The sequence below is a fragment of the Balaenoptera physalus genome (genome assembly GCF_965194825.1).
Source record: "Balaenoptera physalus genome assembly, chromosome: 1".
Lineage (NCBI taxonomy): Eukaryota > Metazoa > Chordata > Mammalia > Artiodactyla > Balaenopteridae > Balaenoptera > Balaenoptera physalus.
Genome location: NC_138882.1, coordinates 64,640,469 through 64,661,258, shown reverse-complemented (window position 1 = coordinate 64,661,258; position 20,790 = coordinate 64,640,469). Strand labels below are relative to the sequence as shown.

The 20,790-nt window shown below is 42.3% G+C and overlaps 1 protein-coding gene across 1 annotated transcript in view; it reads right to left on the bottom strand.

Annotated features, from left to right (window-relative positions):
- ADCY10 (adenylate cyclase 10) overlaps window positions 1-20,790 on the bottom strand; it is a 107,436-nt gene that overhangs the window by 25,051 nt on the left and 61,595 nt on the right. The window contains exons 21-30 of the mRNA XM_082437076.1: window positions 19,311-19,380; window positions 18,284-18,515; window positions 15,897-16,004; window positions 15,208-15,389; window positions 11,982-12,138; window positions 9,463-9,667; window positions 9,288-9,384; window positions 8,633-8,748; window positions 7,620-7,737; window positions 5,522-5,717 (exon numbers count right to left, since the gene is read on the bottom strand). Coding sequence (XP_082293202.1) covers window positions 5,522-5,717; window positions 7,620-7,737; window positions 8,633-8,748; window positions 9,288-9,384; window positions 9,463-9,667; window positions 11,982-12,138; window positions 15,208-15,389; window positions 15,897-16,004; window positions 18,284-18,515; window positions 19,311-19,380 — 1,481 coding nt within the window. The remainder of the gene's footprint in view (window positions 1-5,521; window positions 5,718-7,619; window positions 7,738-8,632; window positions 8,749-9,287; window positions 9,385-9,462; window positions 9,668-11,981; window positions 12,139-15,207; window positions 15,390-15,896; window positions 16,005-18,283; window positions 18,516-19,310; window positions 19,381-20,790) is intronic.

Here is a 20,790-nt window from a genome sequence, read left to right as displayed (position 1 = left end):
TGAATTCTCTTAGCTGTTGCTTGTCTGTAAAGGTTTTAATTTCTCTGTCGAATCTGAATGAGATCCTTGCTGGGTAGAGTAATCTTGGTTGTAGAGTTTTCTCTTTCACACTTTAAATATGTCCTGCCACTTCCTTCTGGCTTACAGATTTTCTGCTGAAAGATCAGCTGTTACACTTATGGGGATTCCCTTGTATGTTATTTGTTGCTTTTCCCTTCCTACTTTTAATATATTTTTCTTTGTATTTAAATTTTGATGGTTTGATTAATATGTGTCTTGGTTTGTTTCTCCTTGGATTTATCCTGTTTGGGACTCTCTGCACTTCCTGGACTTGATTGACTGTTTCCTTTCCCATATTAGGTGATTTATTCTGACCAAGACATCATCCCTTGAGCACCGGCTAAGGGAGTATTCAAATATACAGTTAAAATGTGGTGGGGAAGTTTTCAACTATAATCTCTTCAAAGATTTTCTCAGTCCCTTTCTTTTTCTCTTCTTCTTCTGGGACCCCTATAATTCGAATGTTGGTGTGTTTAATGTTGTCCCAGGGGTCTCTGAGACTGTCCTCAATTCTTTTCATTCTTTTTTCTTTATTCTTCTCTGTGGTAGTTATTTCCACTATTTTATCTTCCAGGTCACTTATCCATTCTTCTGCCTCAGTTATTCTGATATTGATTCCTTCTAGAGAATTTTTAATTTCATTTATTGTGTTGTTCATCATTGTTTGTTTGCTCTTTAGTTCTTCTAGGTCCTTGTTAAACATTTCTTGTATTTTCTCCATTCTATTTCCAAGATTTTGGATCATCTTTACTATCATTACTCTGAATTCTTTTTCAGGTAGACTGCCTATTTCCTCTTCATTTGTTTGGTCTGGTGGGTTTTTACCTTGCTCCTTCATCTGCTGTGTATTTCTCTGTCTTCTCATTTTGCTTAATTTATTGTGTTTGGGGTCTCCTTTTCGCAGGCTGCAGGTTTGTAGTTCCCATTGTTTTTGGTGTCTGCCCCCAGTGGGTAAATTTGGCTCAGTGGGTTGTGTCGGCTTCCTAGTGGAGGGGACTGGTGCTTGTGTTCTGATGGATGAGGCTGGATCTTGTCTTTCTGGTGGGCAGAACCACGTCTGGTGGTGTGTTTTGGGGTGTCTGTGAACTTAGTATCATTTTAGGCAGCCTCTCTGCTAATGGGTGGGGTTGTGTTCCTGTCTTGCTAGTTGTTTGGCATGGGGTGTCCAGCACTGGAGCTTGCTGGTCATTGAGTGGAGCTGGGTCTTAGTGTTGAGACAGAGATCACTGGGAGAGCTCTCGCCGATTGATATTACGTGGAGCCAGGAGGTCTCCAGTGGTCCAATGTCCTGAACTCGGCTCTCCCACCTCAGAGGCTCAGGCCTGACACTTGCTGGAGCACCAAGACCCTGTCAGCCACACGGCGGAGACAACTGTGGTAAAAATCTGACTGGTATCTTGTATTTTTCTTTGCTGGGCGATTTATCCTGAGCAAGACGCCATGCCTTGAGCACCAGCTAAGGGTGTATTCAAATAAGCCGTTAAAATGCAGTGCAGGCAACATGGGAACAAGGATCCTCAGGGAGAACACAAAGCAGGAACTTCTTAATTTCTCCTGGAAGATGTGGAAGGGATGTGAGATCTGAAGGAAGAAGACATGGCCAGACAAACAATGGTGAAAGAAAGCAGATTATATATATAAAGGCGCTAGACAAGGGTGGATGGCTGTTGCTAGAATTAAAAATAGTTCTGAAAGTTTGAAGAGTAGATTTGGGTAAAGGGGGTTAAAGAAAATCTGGAGATTAACCTGAGGTGACATGCAGATGCTCTATCTTAAAGGGCTCTTTTCAACGACATGATTCTTTTACATCAGATCTCACAAATTCAAATGCTGACAGAGCTGGGCAAGAAACATAAATAAGAGGCTGAATGTAGCAAGATAAGAAGCAGAGGGGATTATGTCATACTGGAGAGGGTATGCCCTAAATGTCACCCCTCATCAATTCCAGCCAGTAGCTGCCCTTTAGGATTGGGGCCTAGAGTCACCAGATACTCCAATTTTTAAAAGAAGAGTAAGAAATTCAGATTTTTTTTTTTAATGTGAAAGTATCCCAGGGACTTCGCTGGTGGTCCAGTGGTAAAGAATCCAGCTTACAATGCAGGCGATACAGGTTCGATCCCTGGTCAGGGAACTAAGATCCCACATGCTGTGGGGCAAATAAGCCCATGCGCCACAACTACTGAGCTCACATGCCTCAACTAGAGAGCCTGCGTGCCACAAACTACAGAGCCCACATGCTCTGAAGCTGGAGCGCCACAACTAGAGAGAGAAAAACCCTCATGCCACAACTAGAGAGAAGCCTGTGTGCCGCAACGAAGAGCCCATGCACCACAACGGAAAGATCCCGCATTCTGCAACTAAGACCCAATGCAGCCAAAAATAAATAAAATAAATAAAATATATTTAAAAGAAAAAAAAAGAAAAAAAAACCCCAATGTTTAAATATACCATTTCTGACTTAACCAATATTTTTGAAAGGCATATAATTTTTATTTTCCCCTAGTTTTTTAAATACTATAAACCTGAGATCAACATCTTTATAGATACATTTTTGTTTGCCATCTGATTATTTCCTTAGGTTAGTTCCTAGGAGGAGAATTAAATGATGTAAATATTTTAAAGATATTCACGTATTTTGCCAGAATGCTCTCTAGAAAGTTTATGAGAGTCCTTCAGAGCATGAATGTGTCTTCTCTCATGTCTTTGCTAACTTGATGGTCAACAATACAATGTCTTTTTCTTTTATTGCATTTACTTCAATTTCATAGAAATGGATTGAAACATTGAGTTTTCCTGACTAACCTGTTACATGTTTATTTTGTCTATCAATTATTTATTCAAGAAATTAAAAAGAAATTAAACATCTACTGTGTGTAACCAAGCAGGACCCTATGGGGCCTTCTTGGGACAGACCGCTCTCACCATGTCCTCTGCCTTCCTCTTGTTTGTAGAAAAGCTGTAGTCTCCCAGGCCTCCCCTGAGTCACAAAAGCCTGGCTCAAGAATTAATGATTGAAAGGATATGACCATGTAGTGACAAAAATGGCAGTTGGGCCAGGAGCACTAGTAACAATTTAAACAGTACATCAGCCATATGGCAGTCACAGACTCTTTAGTTCCTCCATGAAGTAACTAGATAACAGTACCTGTTGCACATTTCCTGAGTTGTTTTATAGATGTTAGAAGTTAAGTACTTAATGACCATGAGATATAGCCCCCAGACCTACTGGAGCCTGAGGACTGATGACGTTAACCCCTGTGACACTGCCCTGTTACCTCGCCATCAATCAGTCAGAGAAATGTGTACAAGCTGATCACATACCCTGTGAATCCTCTCCCTCACCTTGCCTTTAAAAATGCTTCCCTGAAACCTTTTGGGGAGTTCGGGTTTTTTGAGCATTACCTGCCCCAGACTCCTTGTCTGGCACCTTACAGTAAATGCTGCACTTTCCTTCACCACACCTGGTGTCAGTAGATTAGCTTTACTGCATGTGGGAGAACGAGCCCAAGTTTGGTTCAGTAACATGTGTAAAAGGCATTGCTCTGTGTACTGTGGGAGATACTAAGTTTGACTTTGTGTTCTTTTGTGTTCTTGTGTCCTTTCTACTCCCCACCTCTACCACTCCGTCTCATTCCTGGGCTTCCCAGCCCCATCCCCTTCTGGAACTCAAATCACAAACTCCTTGAGTACAAAGACAACATTTTACACATCTTTATTGTAATCCCAATAGCACCTACTGTGTTTTTAACCTGTACTGTCTTTGGGATAGGTGAGTTTTATACTTTACTACTCATTAAATAAAGAGGTGCTTTCTTTTAACCAGCTGCTAATTTATCTACCTGGATTTCCATATATCAGGTTGGCCAAAATTGTGGTACCCCTTTATTAGCACTGAATATTTAAAAGTGATAATGACAGTCAACTCATATGTCATACGTAATGTGCCTGGTATTTGAAAGGAAAAAGAGAATGTTGGAATAAATTAAATCATGTTTAAGATGGTAAAAATCTATTTTTTTAAAACAACATGAAGTTAAGCATGTTTTAAATCCCTCACAAGTAATTTTCTTAAGGAAAGACATTTGCTCCATCGAATTACATGAAATAAATTACATAATACACATAATAATTATATAAGTCATATGTAATACATAATAATTACATAAAACAAAATGTTTTATATCACCAAACAATTTCCATATACTGTGTGAGAACCAGAAGAATGTTTTATGAATCAGAAATATAAATACATGTTCTATGTCAAAGAGTACATACCTCCAAGCGGTGATGACAGTGAACTTGTGTGGTTTTGGAGGCGGCGATTTAGTCAGCTGGTGTGAACAGATTGCAGGAAGAGATGCTGAGGTTGAGTGTGCTACGAGAGTGGTAGGGAGTGGGCTCCCACCTGGGCAAATTCAAGGCTTTTCTATCCAGCGGCAGTGAAAAAGACCCAGCCCGTGACAATGCCTCCGAAGATTAAACGAGCAACTATTCTTCACTGGTCTCAAGATGCCTTGTTTGGAAACAGTTTAACATCTCTGAAATAGGGAGGTGCCTTAAAATCGTCAGCATCTAGATTCTGCCAACAACCTGAAGGAACCTGCAAGCAGGTTCTTCCCTAGATCATGAGAAAATACCTCAGCCAACACCTTGATTTTAGCCTTGTAAGACCCTCAGCAGAGAACCCAGCCAAGCCCGTCCAGACTTTTGACTGCTAAGCCCAGAGATGAGAAAAGAAGTGCTGTCGTTTAAGCTGTTAAGGTTGTGTACTTGGAGACATAGCAATAGAAAAGGAATTCACCTGCATTCAGTTTCTAAGATAACAAGGCAAACACTTGTTAAGACGGCCCTGGAGGTTCAGCCCTTCATTCTCATAGGGGAGCTTGCCCATGCTGGGCTGTAGACTCTGGGAGGCAGGCACCAGGTTTAATTTGCTCACTCTTGTACCCCAACACCTAGTACCAGGTCCTTACTATGTATCAGTTGAATGTTTTAAATTGCTGTGTGCAAAGATTTATCTACCAAGATGTTTATCACAGCAACAGCAATAAAGTACTACAGAAAAATTCTATCTAAGAATAGTTTGGCAATATCACCTAATAGTAAATCTATAAGATAAAATACTAGGCTTCCTTTTAACTAGTGGTGCAGAAAACAATTTAACAGCAGGGAATTATTCACAAATATATCTTATTTAGTAGCAAGTTTAAAAAATGGAAATGCATGCACACACATGGAAGAAAACTTGGAAAGTGATATCTCAATATGTATAAAGTGATTATCTCTGAGTAGTAAGGTTGTGGGCAATTTATATTCTAATTATGGGGAGGGAGTTGCCTTCAAAAACTTAAACTATAAAACATGTGTAACTTCTGTAATCAGAGAAAATAATTATCACAGGAGGTAGAGAAAAATCCATTTAAGGCATGACTTACTGGGGAAACCAGAGAAGAGGCCTTACCTTGAGTAGGTCAACTCCACTGTCCTGAGCATTCTCTGATTGTTCTTCAATTTGCTTTTGAAGGTAGAGAACTTGCCCTTCCATGTACCTACTGAGGCCTATGCAGTAAAGAGCTGCTGGGGTTCTTCTTGACACTAGACTTTTGGCTCTGTTGGAAAATATGTGAAAGTTGTCCCAATCCTGAAGCCTGGCATACCTGTATCACCACAGAAGAATAAGAAAAATCCCCATCACCCTTGGAATGGGCTGGTTTCCTGAAATGGGTCTCTCTAGAGGTGTAGCTCCTAGTACATTGGTCTCTGGAAGCCTGCCACTGGCCTATTCAGGGAAAATTATGTGATATGGAGCAAGGACAGAATAGAATTTTTTGATGATTTCAAATGAATATAATTGGGGGGAATACTTGGGCAATATTAGCTACCATTTAATTCTTTGGACTCTTTAAAGTGAGGGAATTTCCTGGCGGTCCAGTGGTTAGGACTCCTCACTTTTACTACCAGGGGCCCAGGGTTCAATCCCTAGCCAGGGAACTAAGATCTCACAGGCTGTTCGGTGTGGCCAGAAAAAAAATGAAACAGATCAGGCACTTGGAGCTATAAATTCTGGGGCTTGAAGAAATTGCTCTGATTTCAAAGAGAGATGGCCTGGGCTGATACTACTCAAGGTGTGGGCCACAGAGAGACATCGTCAGTACCACCTGAGTGCTCCTTAGAAATGCAGGCTCTCTGGTCCAACCCAGATCTACTGAATCAGACAGACTCTGGGGATGGGGTCAGAAATCTGAGTTAACAAACTCTCCAGATGATTCCTATGCCCATAAAGTGGGAGCAGTATTGGCCTAAGCTACAGCTGTTGCAAGAACTCTTCAGGTGAGGTAGGGTAGAATAAGAAATTAGGGTGATTTTTGGACTTTAGATTCCTTGAACTTTAACTCACAAGGGCAAATTAATTTGACTTTGAACTTTCACTTCTTTAGACTTTAGCTGGCAAGGGTAATTGATTTTTTGGATTTTAATTTCTCCCAGTGAGTTTTATAATAAGAGGAGATTTCTATTCAGATTTGAAACTGCTCTAGTTTGTGGCACTTTGCATAGGAATGTCTTCGTATTATCATTTAATCTCATCACAAAATCTTTAAATACTGGACAACATGACTGCATATATAATTTGAGGTGGGAAGTGGAATAGGGAATGACTTTCAGTCTTGGGGATGGCTGTGGAAGTAATTTATTTAATGTTCTGGAACCTTACTGTCCATCCACTTCCTTGAAGCTAAAGCCATAGCTACAGGTTTATTGAGTTTAAAAAATGCAGTGGGTTAAAGAGATTAAGCCTGAGGCTTAATGGGTTAATGGGGATACAGGAAGCCTGTTTCTTCAACCCTCCTGAAGTTTCCTTCCATGTGAGGGAGCTCCACTGGTGCAAAGCTCCACATTTCTTTCCCTGCCTCATTCACTCCTCCAATGACAAGGGGTGACTTAGTAGGCTGGTGACTTTGGGACAGAAATTAGGCAGGTGTAGCTCTCTTTCATCTTGAGAGCCAGTGAGACCCACGGGGAGCATGGTACTTCCTGCCTCAGTGGGGTGGGGAGGGGGTGGAGTTTTCTAGAACTGCCTGCTGCTGATGGGTGTCTAATCCTGGGGTTCAATATTAGGAAGCTCACTTGCCTGCGGATACACGCCATATCCTCCAACATCGGCTCTATTAACAATGATTATGATTCCATCTTGGGGGTGGGGAGGGGGTAAGTAGTGCTATTTATTAGTCTCCCTCAAACCCCCAACACTTCTCAGAAGCAAGTACTCTTTTCTTATTCATCTCTGTATTAATACTGCACACTGTGTACGCAATAAATGCTTGTTGCATTGAGTACAATTGAAGTGGCATCGCTTTACTGGCCTCAGTTGAGTGGGATGAACTAGGTGATCCCCAAGGTGTTTTTCAGTATAAATCTGCTCTGTCACTTTCAATCTGTCTTAGGTATAAATTAAAAGTACTTTCCCTTTCTTTTCTTTCCTTTTTTCAAATCCCATAGAACTCTTCCAGGATTCAACATTTTCAAATTTGGGAATTTAGTGGTATGCAACACATTGTTACCAGATAGCTATACATGAGTAAAGTCCCAGGAGGATTCCACTTTGGAACTTCAGTATTCTGTTGTCTTCGTTTTGGTGTATGAATTCCAAACATTCTTCAAATGACCTATAAACAAAGCCTAAAAAAAGAGAGAAACAGGAGAGCTTGGCTGGTAGGTTGGGGGTGGAGGGGTGTCGTCTTTCTGGCCTAATAGCTCCCAGGAGAATTTCCCACTGTGAGGACAGGTCTCGGTCTCTGATTACTTTATGAATCCAAAGGGTCCCACGGATTACAACAACCAGGTGACTGCACTGCCCTGTGTTTGCTGAGCCCCTGCTTTTGTGGAAGTTTATGTGTACAAGATACAAGTCCATAATATCAATTAGGCAGGAGTGGGGTTGAAACCAACCCTCCCTGCTTGAGCCCAAGGAATCAGCCTCAGTGCAGCCTGGGACTTCTCAGTCTTCGCGTTCACACTTCCCTGGCTGGCAGCAATATTCACATCCCTCGTTGAAAATATGGCTGGGAAAAAGAATGCCCAGTTTGGCCCCTCTGGTTTAATACGTACACTGAGGCCTGCCTACCTGGTGTAACATGAAGGTTATCGGGAAAGAACTTGTTTTCCAAATCGCTAACAGCTGCCAATGCCTGGAACCCTCACCTCACCATTAGCAGCCCCCCCCCCTTCATTTTCAAGCATGAAGTCTCTAAGTCTATCCTGCTAAACATTAAATGCCCTCGTAGAAGCCACATAGGAAGATACTGTCAGTCACTATCACTTGTGTGATACAAATGATCTGACGCTTTAACTGGCAGCTTAAATTCTAAATTCTCTTCCTTTTTGGTCCCTTGCAATCCTTGCACCTTCTAGATGGCTCCTCAGCTCATAACACCAGGCTCTCCCCTCCCCTGTCCTATATGTCTTTCTAGCCAGAAACCCAGTGGTCTCAAAGCCCTAGTCCTGTCACCTGCCACACCACACCAACGCAAGCGTTATTCCCCCAGTTTCTTATAAATTCCAAGGCCATGCTCACCAGAATAAAGCATGATGTCCAGGCAGACAAAATAGAAAAATGCCTTGCTGAAGATATGCTCTTCTGCTACAGAAAGATCCCACAGCCACCCCAGCACCTGGATCAGTTGCTTGTATCTATGGATAAGAAAAGGTGGTAGGATTAAAAAATAGTGTGTGGGGAGAGAAGGAAGTTCAGTCCTGGTCTCAGTCCTGCCCAGCAATTCAGGACCAAATACGATTCTTCAACAGACGTCAAACCCACTCCTAAATCTCAAGTTGGCTCTCTGTTCAAACTGTCCTTTCCTGGACCTCTCTATCAGGGTGGCCAGAGTCAGGCCAAGTTGGCCTGCGCCTCTGGTCCTGGCTGCTATTCTCTGGGTGTTTGCCTCCCCTGTGAGACTGTTCCCTTTCTTCCACCTGGCAGTGGTGGAGGCCTGATTCCCACAGTGGGGCTGACTGTCTGTCCCGCCTCCAGCCACTGGCCAGAGCAACCAGGTTAGAGGTGAGGCCTGTGAAAGAGTAGCGGTGTCCCAAGGATGATGATTATCAGTTACATCAGCTTCTGGTAAACCTTACTTCCTGCCCCACCCTATGGCCGGGGTTAAGTAAACCCAGAACATTCCATTAATATGGCTTTCTTCCTCTAATTTTGGAAAATGGCTTGAGATAAATACCTGTTTTTCAAGAAGAGGGATTTACAAAGCCAGCAGAGGACCAGACAGTGTTTGTTGGGATTACGAAGCAATGACCACATCTTGTGGGCTCGAGAGCCTGGGAAGAAAACAATTCCAGTATATTTCTGGGCATTACTTGTATCTGCAAGTTCTTTCTTGACCAGCCAGGGCTTACCTAAGTCAATGGCCAAGTCCAAGTGACCCATTAGGAGCTTGATATAGCCAAGTGTATCGGCCACGTAGGTCATGATTTCAACGCCCTCGCGTTTCAGGGGGAGGTTGAAGATGTGCTCCATGGTCATGACCTCATATTTGAACCACACGCCCTGGTAGCCGGCTAGATGGTGGTACAGTGAATAGTCCAGGTAGGCCTTAATGATCTGAAATGGCAGCAGTGGAGGAGAGGAGGAGAGATGGGGCAAGACTGGGATGGAACCCGAAGCAGAAAGCCCAGGATATCACCAATCATCTGCCAGTAAACATGGATTTAGTAAGCTTGGGAATGGAGCTGGACATTTGGCAAAACCATAGGCTTAGATACAGAAATTAAGCTGAGTTTCTGCCACCTATTTAATGCATGATCCAGGACAAGCTCAATGGCCCCTTTTGTCCACACAGGGTCCTTAAACAAAATATAAGAATTTTAATTTTTGTGAAAAATAAAAGCAATAGCTTATATGTGTGGATATATGACTGCATACCAAAAAGCCTGGAAGGATTCATTCCAAACTGTAAAAAGCAGTTACCTATTTGTTGCAGTTGGAGTAGAGATATGAGGGACTTTTTACTTTATGCATTTCTGTGATGTTTAATTTATTGTTATAACAAGCATACATTGCTTTTGTTGTTTAACAATAAAGGAAGGTTGGTTTGGTTTTGTTTGGTTTCCAAAAAAATGTAAAGACTAGTTCTAAACTTAACTGGGGGATTGAAGAGAAGTTGTTTATTGTTTAAACAACTCTTCAATCTGGTGATGCTGTCATCGTTAATATGGTTCCTGGCAAACCCATGTGTGTTAAGAGCTTCTCTGACTATCCTCCTCTGGGCCGTTTTGCTGCTCGTGACATGAGACAGACAGTTGCTGTGGGTGTCATCAAAGCAGTGGACAAGAAGGCAGCTGGGGTTGGCAAGGTCACCAAGTCTGCCCAGAAAGCTCAGAAGGCTAAATGAATGTTATCCCCAATACCTGCCACCCCAGTCTTAATCAGTGGTGGAAGAACAGTCTTAGAACTGTTTGTCTCAACTGGCCATTTAAGTTTAATAGCAAAAGACTGGTTAATGATAACAACGCATGGTGAAACCTTCAGAAGGAAGGGAGGATGTTTTGTGGACCATTTGTTTTGTGTGTAGCAGTTTTTCAGGAAAAATAGTGAAAGAACTTGAAATGGGCCAAAACAAAAAAAATTCAGTGGGTGTCCTGTCTAGCTCACTCATCAAGGTTATCTCTGCCTTTCACTGCCTTTGGGAAACCTGGTAATAATGTAAATGATTCTTTTTCATAGAAATAGAAATGTTCGGTGGAATACAAGTGATTGTATTCTTGCCCTGTGATTAGACTAGTTTTGTATACATTCATAAATTAAATTCTCCTGGGAAACAGTTGTAACATCTTACTAGTTCTCTCACTAACTTTAATGAGCTCAATAACATCTTTGATGCGTGTTCTTTTACTTTTAATTTTTTTGGCCATGCTGCGCAGCTTGTGGGATTTTAGTTCCCCGACCAGAGATTGAACCCGGGCCCTCGGCTGTGAGAGCACTGAGTCCTAACCTCTGGACCGCTAGGGAATGATTTTATCTTTTTAAAAGAATTATCCTTTTACATTTTCCTTTTTCACCCTCATTCTCTTACAAGTACAATGTGGAGTTTTCCGAGGGAGAGTTATGTGACATTACAAGGAAGTGAAAGTAGAAGCAGATTGAGAATCTAGCTGTCTTCTGTGAAGTCAGACATTAAGGTATTTGCAAAAATGTAATACATGCCATTCTTCTCACAATATTTTTTGTTTGGGGAAATAGAGTTTTTTTCAATGAAAATGTTAATTATGTTCATATGTCATGGGTTTATTTTCTCTAAAAATATTTTTAAAGTATCTCAGTTTTTGTTTCTTATATGACAGTATCAATAGATATACCCCATAAAAGTATATGATCCCATATAAAAATATAAATATATAAACCCATATAAAAAGCTATTTGAGGTCCTCAATTATTAGGAGTATAAGGGGATCCTGGGACCAAAACGTTTGACAACTGCTAGCCTCAGCGGAACAATCTAGTCTGGAAGGTTTTTATTAAATCTTCATGATTTTGAATTTTGATTGGCTTTCACTAGGCTTTTCTCTCCAAATGAGATTCAGAAACGTAAAAAGCAGCTACAGGGCTTCCCTGGTGGCGCAGTGGTTGAGAGTCTGCCTGCCAATGCAGGGGACACGGGTTCGAGCCCTGGTCTGGGAAGATCCCACATGCCGCGGAGCAACTGGGCCCGTGAGCCACAACTACTGAGCCTGCGCGTCTGGAGCCTGTGCTCCGCAACAAGAGAGGCCGCGATAGTGAGAGGCCCGCGCACCGTGATGAAGAGTGGCCCCCGCTCGCTGCAACTAGAGAAAGCCCTCGCACAGAAACGAAGACCCAACACAGCCAAAAATAAATAAATAAATTAAAAAAAAAAAAAGCAGCTACAAAAATACCCTACCTGGAAATCATCTTGAGTTTCCAGGGCAGTATTCACTTGCATCAGAGCTGCCAGGTGGCAATAATACTTGTAGTGAAAAAAATAATTTAAGCCATAGATCTGCCACAGCAAGGAGAAGCAAGTGGTTTGCTGGTAAAGTTGCGCCAGCCTCTTCTTCCTATTAGATAAAGTACACACATGGGACATAAGAAGAAGGTATCGCCACCAGCATGCTTGAGGGAAGCGCAGGGGCAGAGCCTCACTACTGGCTTGGGTGTCAAAACAGACTTGAGTTTGAGGCCTGTTTCCTTTACGTGGAAATTAACATGCACGTTAATTTTTGTTTTCAGTTTCAGCACATAGTATTTTTTTATTGACACATAGTTGATTTACAATGTTGTGTTAATTTCTGCTGTACAGCAAAGTGATTCCGTTATACATATGTATATTGATACATTAATTTTTAAAAATATTCTTTTCCATTATGGTTTATCACAGGATATTGAATATACTTCCTCGTGCTATACAGTAGGACCTTGTTGTACATGCACATGAATCTTTATGAAGCACAATTTTTCCACCAGACAGTGGGGACCATAATACCTACTTTGTGATGATTAATTAAGGTAATTGATGTAACTCACCTGTCCCCTGTCAGTTCATTGCCATTTAAATGAAATTATTTAAAAAGCACATTTATATCATTGAATCACATTTGAGACTGATGACAACCCCGTAAGAAAGGAAGGAATAATTAACCCCATTTTACAAGAGCGGAAGGTGAGACTCAGACAGGTTAAGTAATTAAGTCAAAGTCACGTAGCTAGAATGCAATGGTGCCAGGACTGCAGCCCTGGCCACCTCCAGCCTGGCCAGTTCAGTGTGTCATTTCCTCTGTTACACATGGTTGTCAGGAGCTAGGTCTCAGTTCAACCAAGGAAGTGAGCCTTTTAAACAATCCCATTCTGCTGTGGTCTGAATGCATCCCCCAAAATTCATAAGTTGAATTCTAACTCCCAAAAGTGATGGTAATAGTAGGTGGGGCCTTTAGGACATGATAAGGTTATGAGGGTGAAGCCTTCATGACTGGGATTAGAGCTCTTATAAAAGAGACTCCACAGAGTTCCCGGCCCCATTCCACCATGTGAGGATACGACAAGAAGTCTGCGACCCTGAAGAGGGCCCTGGCCCAGCCACGCTGGCACTAGGACCTCAGGCTTCCAGCCTCCAGAACTGTGAGCAATAAACTTCTGCTGTTAATAAGCCAGCCGGCCTGTGGTATTTTGTCACAGCAGTCCAAACAGACTAAAACACATTCTGACAACAGAGTGGAATGTCGCAGGAGATGGTGAACTTCCTGTGCTGGAATTATTCAAGGGAAGGATGGCTGACCACCTACCGAGAATGTTGGGGGTCTCAGCCTTAGCCTCCACAAGTCATTTAACTGGTAACGTAGCCCCCAATCTCCTCTATTTGTGATAAAAATGGGATCCTAAACTGGCTGCAATATTAGTAATTTAACAAAGCCAAGAAAGCAAAATATAACTAGAAATAACTATCAAAAAGCAGATTTTAAATAAAGATGAGAAAAAAGGAAGATATCCTAGAGATTCTTAAAGAAGAATTCCAGGCACTTTCAGTTTAGACATTGATGGCATTCATTCTGTTGTGGAAATTATTTTTTAAAGTTTCTAAGGAAACATGGAGAAGGTAAAATCCCTAATAACATAGGGAGTTCATGAAGCTGTAGAAATTCTGACATTAAATATTGTTTCTTAATGTCCTTATTTTTGAGATGAGAACCTTTTGACTGGACAGCATTTTAAGCCAATTGTTCTGTAGTTTCTTCCTGATCATCACTGTTTCACCTTCTCCTCTTGTGCAGGTACTTCTTATTCCTTTTACAAAATGTGGTTGTACATTAGGCTTGTCAGATTTGGGGAATGAAAATATGGGATGCCAGGTTAAATCTGAATTTCAAAACAATTCTTTTAGAATGCATATGTCCTAAATATCTTGTGTGATATAAGGTATACGAAAAAAAATCATTTATTATTGATCTGAACTTTAAATTCAACTAGGCATCCTTTATTTCATCTGGCAACCCTCTGTGTGACCCAAACTCCAATTCTCTCTTACCTCTCCAAGAGATCTCTGCGAACTTCTCCCCGCCTCTCCCCCTCCTGGTGTCTCCTGAGGCAGCAGGCTTAGATTCTCAGGAGCCTGTCCCCAGCCTGCAAAGGAGCTCAGCTGCACCTCATTTCCATCCCAGCCTCCCCCATAGTCAAGGGAACACTTTCAGGAAACTGGGGAAGGCAGTTTTTGGTGGGGTTGCCAAAGAATTGCAGCAATTTGCCCATAGAAATAAATACTTGTATCTCAGGCAGAACCTGTGGGAAAATTGCAGCTGGCATCTCCCAAGATGGAAGAGATCTTCTAACAGCTCTCCAGATCCCCAACTAGGTGGCATCTCTCTTGGTATGAATTGCTAGGTAGGTGGAATATATTCTTAAAACTTTTATTGTGGAAAATTTCAAACGTGCACACACAGTAAAACAGAAAAGTATAATGAGCCACATGTACCCAGCATCTAGCTTCAGCAACTATCAACATTCTTATTACATCTGTCCTTCTACTCACTGTTTCCTTCTCCTACCCCACCTCATTATTTTTTATAGTTGTTTTATAGATAAAATTTACATACATTGAAATGTACATATCTTAATGGTATAACATTGACCGATGGATACCCCATGTAACCCACGTATCTATAGAGTTACAAAAATGGGTGGGCTGTTTTGTCTTTTGGCAGATGTCTTCAGGACCTGCCATTTTTCTTTGGGGCAGGGACAACACCCAGGGTTTTAGCACTGAATTGGAAGAGGACTTGTGACTGAGGCTCTAGGAACAGGTGGTGCAGATTCCCATTGGAACATGGATGGCCAGAGGGGTTAGTGGGTAAGATGAGTGGGGAGGGACACTGGAGCTCACCTTGCAAAGGGCTCCCTTAAGGTTTTGTCACCTGAACTCCCTTTGGCAAAAGGTGCCTGTTAAGTTGTTCTGAGGCAACCCAGCCCTGGCCTGGGAGCTCCTCTCCCACTCATCCCTTCCCCCACCAGCGAGCCACCAGGACTCCTTGCACCCGCTAGAGGCCCAGGCTTTGGGGGCTGACTGTTGGACTATGTGTAGGTCTCTCTCCTCTGGGGAGTGAGATGAGATACCCAGCTCTCCCCACCTCCTTCCTTACCCTGGAGGTGAGCTCTCTTGGGCCTGCTGCTTCTGATTCACATAATGAAAGTGTCTGTTTTTTTCAACATGAATCTGGAGAAACAAGGAGATTAAGTTGTAAGGAAAGATTCGATTGAGGCGCTTCAAGGCCTTCCTCAGCATTTTCTTGGCAAGCACCATCTGGCCCATGTTGAAACAGACCTACAAGGAGAAGAAAGGGGAAGAAAGGAAAAGAAGAAAAGCAGTGATTCTAGACTTGGTTGGTAGGTTCCAAAAATACATAGTTAAGGAATCTTATCCAGAAAAGGTCATTTAAGGCCCAGGAACAAAATCTCCCAGTGCCTGGCACAATCTGAAATGTTTCTTGGATGTATCTGTGGAAGGATGGTTGAATGACTAGGACTTTACATCCTCATTGTTCATCATCTACCTCTGAGAAAACGTTTACCTATTCCTGTCCATTTTGGGAGGTTGTTAGAAAAACATTTCATAAAGCTGTCAACCGAGAGGCTAAAGAAGATCTTGCTGCAGACAAGTGATGGTGAGGAGGTTTGAGTCCCGGGGCTTGGGGTTCTGGAGTCTTGGAAAAGATTTCTGGCAGAGGATGGGAGGAGGATGTAGAAAGTATAGGGATGACTTCTACTACTTCTTCTACGTAAAGCCCCAGTGATAAAGAACAGATTAATCACATTTCTAATGGTCTCTTACCTGACCCTTGAGGGTAAAAAAGGTAGTCCACTCAAAAGTCTTACTCCAAGATTTTTCCTTCTTGAGAATTTTCAGCAACCTCTCTCCCTCATTCAAATATACGTAAGCCTGCAACCAGCACAAGGAGTAGAAGGTATTGAGTCATCAGGGATCAGGACCATGGAGGGGCCATTGCCCCAGACTCTACTGAAGGAAGAGAAGCAGGACCACTCCAGCTCCCACCTCCATCTCTTCCTTCAGGTCCTGATCAGAGTCCTTCAAACTCTAGACAGAAAGGGTGGGGAAAGTTCCTGCTGAAGATATGGGTCACCTTCATGTCCCTCTTGGTCCCTCTTAGAATCTCTCATTCTAGAGGATGAATCTAGAGACCTCCTCCTTTCCTCATGTTGTCATGTAAGTCACCTTACCTGAAGTTGTCCCCAGGGCAATTTCCCTCTTTGAGTAATTCCATCCCCAACCTCCCTATTTCCAGCAGAGTACTCATGGCTCCTGAGAGCTTCCCCACATCTATGAGAAGCCAGCCTCTACTTTTGGAATGAGTTATGAACCACTCCCATTTCTTTTGCCAGGGCCATCGTTGGGAAGTGGAAGGGGAAGGTAAGGCCCTGAGCAACCTTCCTCCCTTCATCTTCAACGTCCTATGACATCGTGAAGAGAGTCTTGGCACTTGTAAACACCAAGGCAAGGTCAGACTTGAAGAGTAAAATAAGGTGAGGGACTGTCCCCAAGTCTCATGCAGCCTAAGGCTATGTGTGGGATGCGGAAAGAGGGAGACAAGGTTTCTTTGCTGGGAGACGGGGAAGCAAATGGCACATTTGGGGACCCTGCACTGGGGCTCTGCTTCCAATCATTGTTTTCCTGAACATTCGTCACTCCCTGGATAATGAGATGAGGGTGAGCACAGGTTTAGCAAGTTAGCCCCCAAGGCTGCCTAAACCTTCTCTTCCTGGGACTCACTGGCCACACCACTGCCTTCTTCACATATGTGTATAAAATATGCACAGGAGCCTTTTGTTCATAAATATGTGAGAGAACCACAGCTTACTGACATTTTTAATGGTTTAATTTTAAAATTTTATATAAATCTAAGGTGTGGAGTTTAATTAGGCCACAACTGTAAAATCTGAAACAGTCCACAAGTGCAGGCATGAAGGGTGGCAGCCATGGCTACTCGGGCGTGGGAAGCTCTGCCCAGAAAGGCATTTCCTCAAGTGAGTTCATGGAAGCTTAGTCAGGCAGCTGTTCTATGCAAAGTGATCTAAGGTCAAATAAGTTTGAGAGAAAAAATATGTCCCAGTCCTAGCCCAACCCTCTGGGAGATTTCTATGGATCTTAGCATATTAAGGCCCTGAAATATCTGTAGTACAGAAATCTATTTAGCTTTATTCAGCTCAGCGCTTCCCAACTTACTTAACAATAAATTATTTTATTTCATTATATGTATCAAATCCCCACATTTCTAAGGGCATATTGCCCTGGAAGGTTATTTACAATTATCCTAGAGAAATATTCACTAGGGCTTTGGTGGCCTAAAGGTATGTATGATAATTTAGCACAAGTTACATGAAGACCAAAGTGAGTGAGCCCCTTCAGGGATCACAAGACTAAAACTAGATTTGTGCTTATTCAAAGACCTACAGGTATTTGTGCTGACAGATACTTGGGGAAGACAGAGAGCAAATGCGGCTGGGACATTACTGAGGAAGACTCTACTGAAACTGAAGAGTTTAAACCAGGGTCCCATGTAGGTAGACAGTTCATAGCAAGTTTCTAATGATGGCAGTGTTTTAAATGATGTATAATGGTAGTTGTGGTTTGTTCTGACTTTTTCACAATCTCAGGTCATTTCCTTTCAGAGCAATTTGATTTTCAAAGAAGGGGGTGCTGCTCAGAGTCAAGAACATGAAGTAATAATAAAAAAACCAAACACTAGAGCTTCCTTTCTGGTCCTGTGATCTGTAGGTCTGTCTCAAAAGTGGAGGGGGGGCTTCCCTAGTGGTGCAGTGGTTGAGAATCTGCCTGCCAATGCAGGGGACATGGGTTCGAGCCCTGGCCTGGGAAGATCCCACATGCCGTGGAGTAACTGGGCCCGTGAGCCACAACTACTGAGCCTCCGCTCTAGAGCCCGTGCTCCGCAACAAGAGAGGCCGCGATAGTGAGAGGCCCATGCACCGCGATGAAGAGTGGCCCCCGCTTGCCACAATTAGAAGAAAGCCCTAGCACAGAAATGAAGACCCAACACAGCCATAAATAAATAAATAAATAAATAATTTTTAAAAAAAAGATACATAAAAGCACCCTGACAACTTAGAAATTAAAAAGCACTCCCCTAAATAACTAATTATAAAATCAAAAAACTGGAGGGGATCTGGGCAGAAACAGCTTACCATATAATTATCACCCAAGATGAGATAAGCAGATGCAAGTTCCAGGAAGTAATATAAGGCTTTGTTGTTTTCTCCCAAAGCCAGAAAATGGTGAGCCAGAGGCATGATGACAATCTCTAGGATTTCCTCACACTGGCAAGATTCCAGAGGGATGATGTCATTCTCAGATGTCCTCATTTTTGATATAATGATGTCAAAGAAACTCAAGATCTTTTCTCTTATTTCTTCAGAACTGTCCAAATGCAGAAATAAATAGGAGTAATAATTTGTAGATATAGTATAGTGTTTGATATGAAGATATCTTCAAAAACAAATAAAAGAGCAAGATAAGAAAATCTAATGTAGATTTCTTCCATTTGGTGGTGGTTTTAGCATCTGTAAAACAACTCAGGAAGTGTGCATCAGATACTATTATCTAGGTACTTCAAAGAGAAGCTACAGGGACTTCCCTGGTGGCACAATGGTTAAGACTCTGCACTCCTAATGCAGGGGGTCCAGTTTCAATCCCTGGCCAGGAAGCTAGATCCCACATGCATGCATGCCACAACTAAGGAGCTGGCGAGCCACAACTAAGGAGCCCGCCTGTCACAACTAAGGAGGCTATATGCTGCAACTACTGAGCCCACATGCTCTGGAACCTGTGTGCCACAACTAGAGAGAAGCCCGCACACCACAATGAAGAGCCTGCTTGCCGCAACGAAAGATCCCGCATGCCACAACTGAGGAGCCCGCCTGCCATAACTAAGACCCAGTGCAACGAAATATGTAAATAAATATTTAAAACAAAACAAAACAAAAAAAACCAAAGAGGAGCTACAGCAGAGGATATGGGGGAGGGGGTCTGTCCTGGGAAGGGCCCATAGGTTCCCGCTCCATTACATAACTACTGACCAAACTCACCACACACACCCTCTGATTTGTGCCTAAAAGACCCAGAGTACTGACCAGACAAATGATTCTAACAGTGTTCTGAATTTAATGCCAGTTGTTCATGCTCTACCTCCTAAACAATTATTGAAGCCTGTACCTGAGATTTTCAGAAAATATTTCAAATCTCTTAGAAGTCTCTATTCTGGAAAAGGTGATCTCTTCTTCAGCTGGAAAATAAACAAACAAGTGAGTTGTATGGGTCATTGAAATGTTCATGTGGCAGAGATGTCTGGTGTCCACTGAAGCTTCCTGTTCCCCTTCCACGACAAAGTTGTTGTTGCCCAGCCAGGATCTGCATTTTCCAGTCCCCACTGCATCTTAAGTGAAGACATGTGTTTAGTTTGAAAATGGGATTCCATCAGAAGTAATATATGTCACCTCTGAATTGAGGTGGTTAGATATCTTCCCCATCTTCTCCTTCCACAGGAAAACAAATTAACTGTGGGGATCTAAGGGATAGCAAATCTACAACATAGTCAGGGAGGCTGGGTCCCTGACTGACTGTGTTCAAGGCTATTTGACAACATTCTCATTGGATCATTACCTGGGCAGAAAAAAACTGTCATTCGACGGTGTTAACCCACTGAAATGTTGGGGTTTGTTTTAGATGATAACATTATCCTAACTAATTTACCCTGCAGTAATTCAAACTATGAATTAATGGTGATGAAGAACGCGATGTCAGCTTCTAATGGAGAAATACAGACAATTAATGGAATACCCCAAAGGGCTAACTTAAGGGCTGAGAGCCTTGAATTTAAAACCTTCAGTCTATCTAGACTTCAATAGGTTAGAAAATTCCATAATGATCTTAAAACAGAAAACAAATGAGGATTGTTGAATCTAGCCACTTATCCATTCAGGGAGAAGGAAGAATCCTAAAGAGGGAAAGGGCCTTGTCTCAGATCATATATCTGTTCGTGATGGAGGTCTCCTGACTCCAAGGTGAATGCATTACTCCACAGATCTTTTAATTTATAAAATTCAGTTTCAGCATCTATTGATACTTATCACCTTCTTCTGAAAGCTTTCTGTGCCCTTGCCCCATAGAATTAGTGCCCCAACTTGTGTGTGCCCATTGACCCCATGCAGACCTCTATCAATCATCATCCTTTATCACACTGTATAAGGATTAATTTGCCCATCTCTCCTAGTCTGCTGTCTAGTTTATCTCTAGTGACTAGAGGCTGAATAAATTGAATTATGCCTTTATCCTCCTATTCCTCTAAAACTTTCTTGTCAGGGTTACCAGTGACAACCAAGTTGCCAAATCCAAAGGTTACATCTTTGTCTGCATCTTATTACCCCTCTTGGCAGCATTTATGACAATTGACCACTCCCTTTTTCAGCGGCTTTCATAATACCCATTCCCTTGTTTCCCTCCCTCATTGTTTGCTCACTTTGCTGGCTCCTACTCCTCTATTAATGTTCCAAATTTTGGTAAGCCTCAGTTTGACTGTGGGCTCCTTTCTCCAACCAAATTTCTCCCTAGATAATTTCACCTGCCCATGACTTTAAATTCTACCCATATGACAACGACTTTTGGTTTTACATCTTTAAGACCTGACATCAACCCT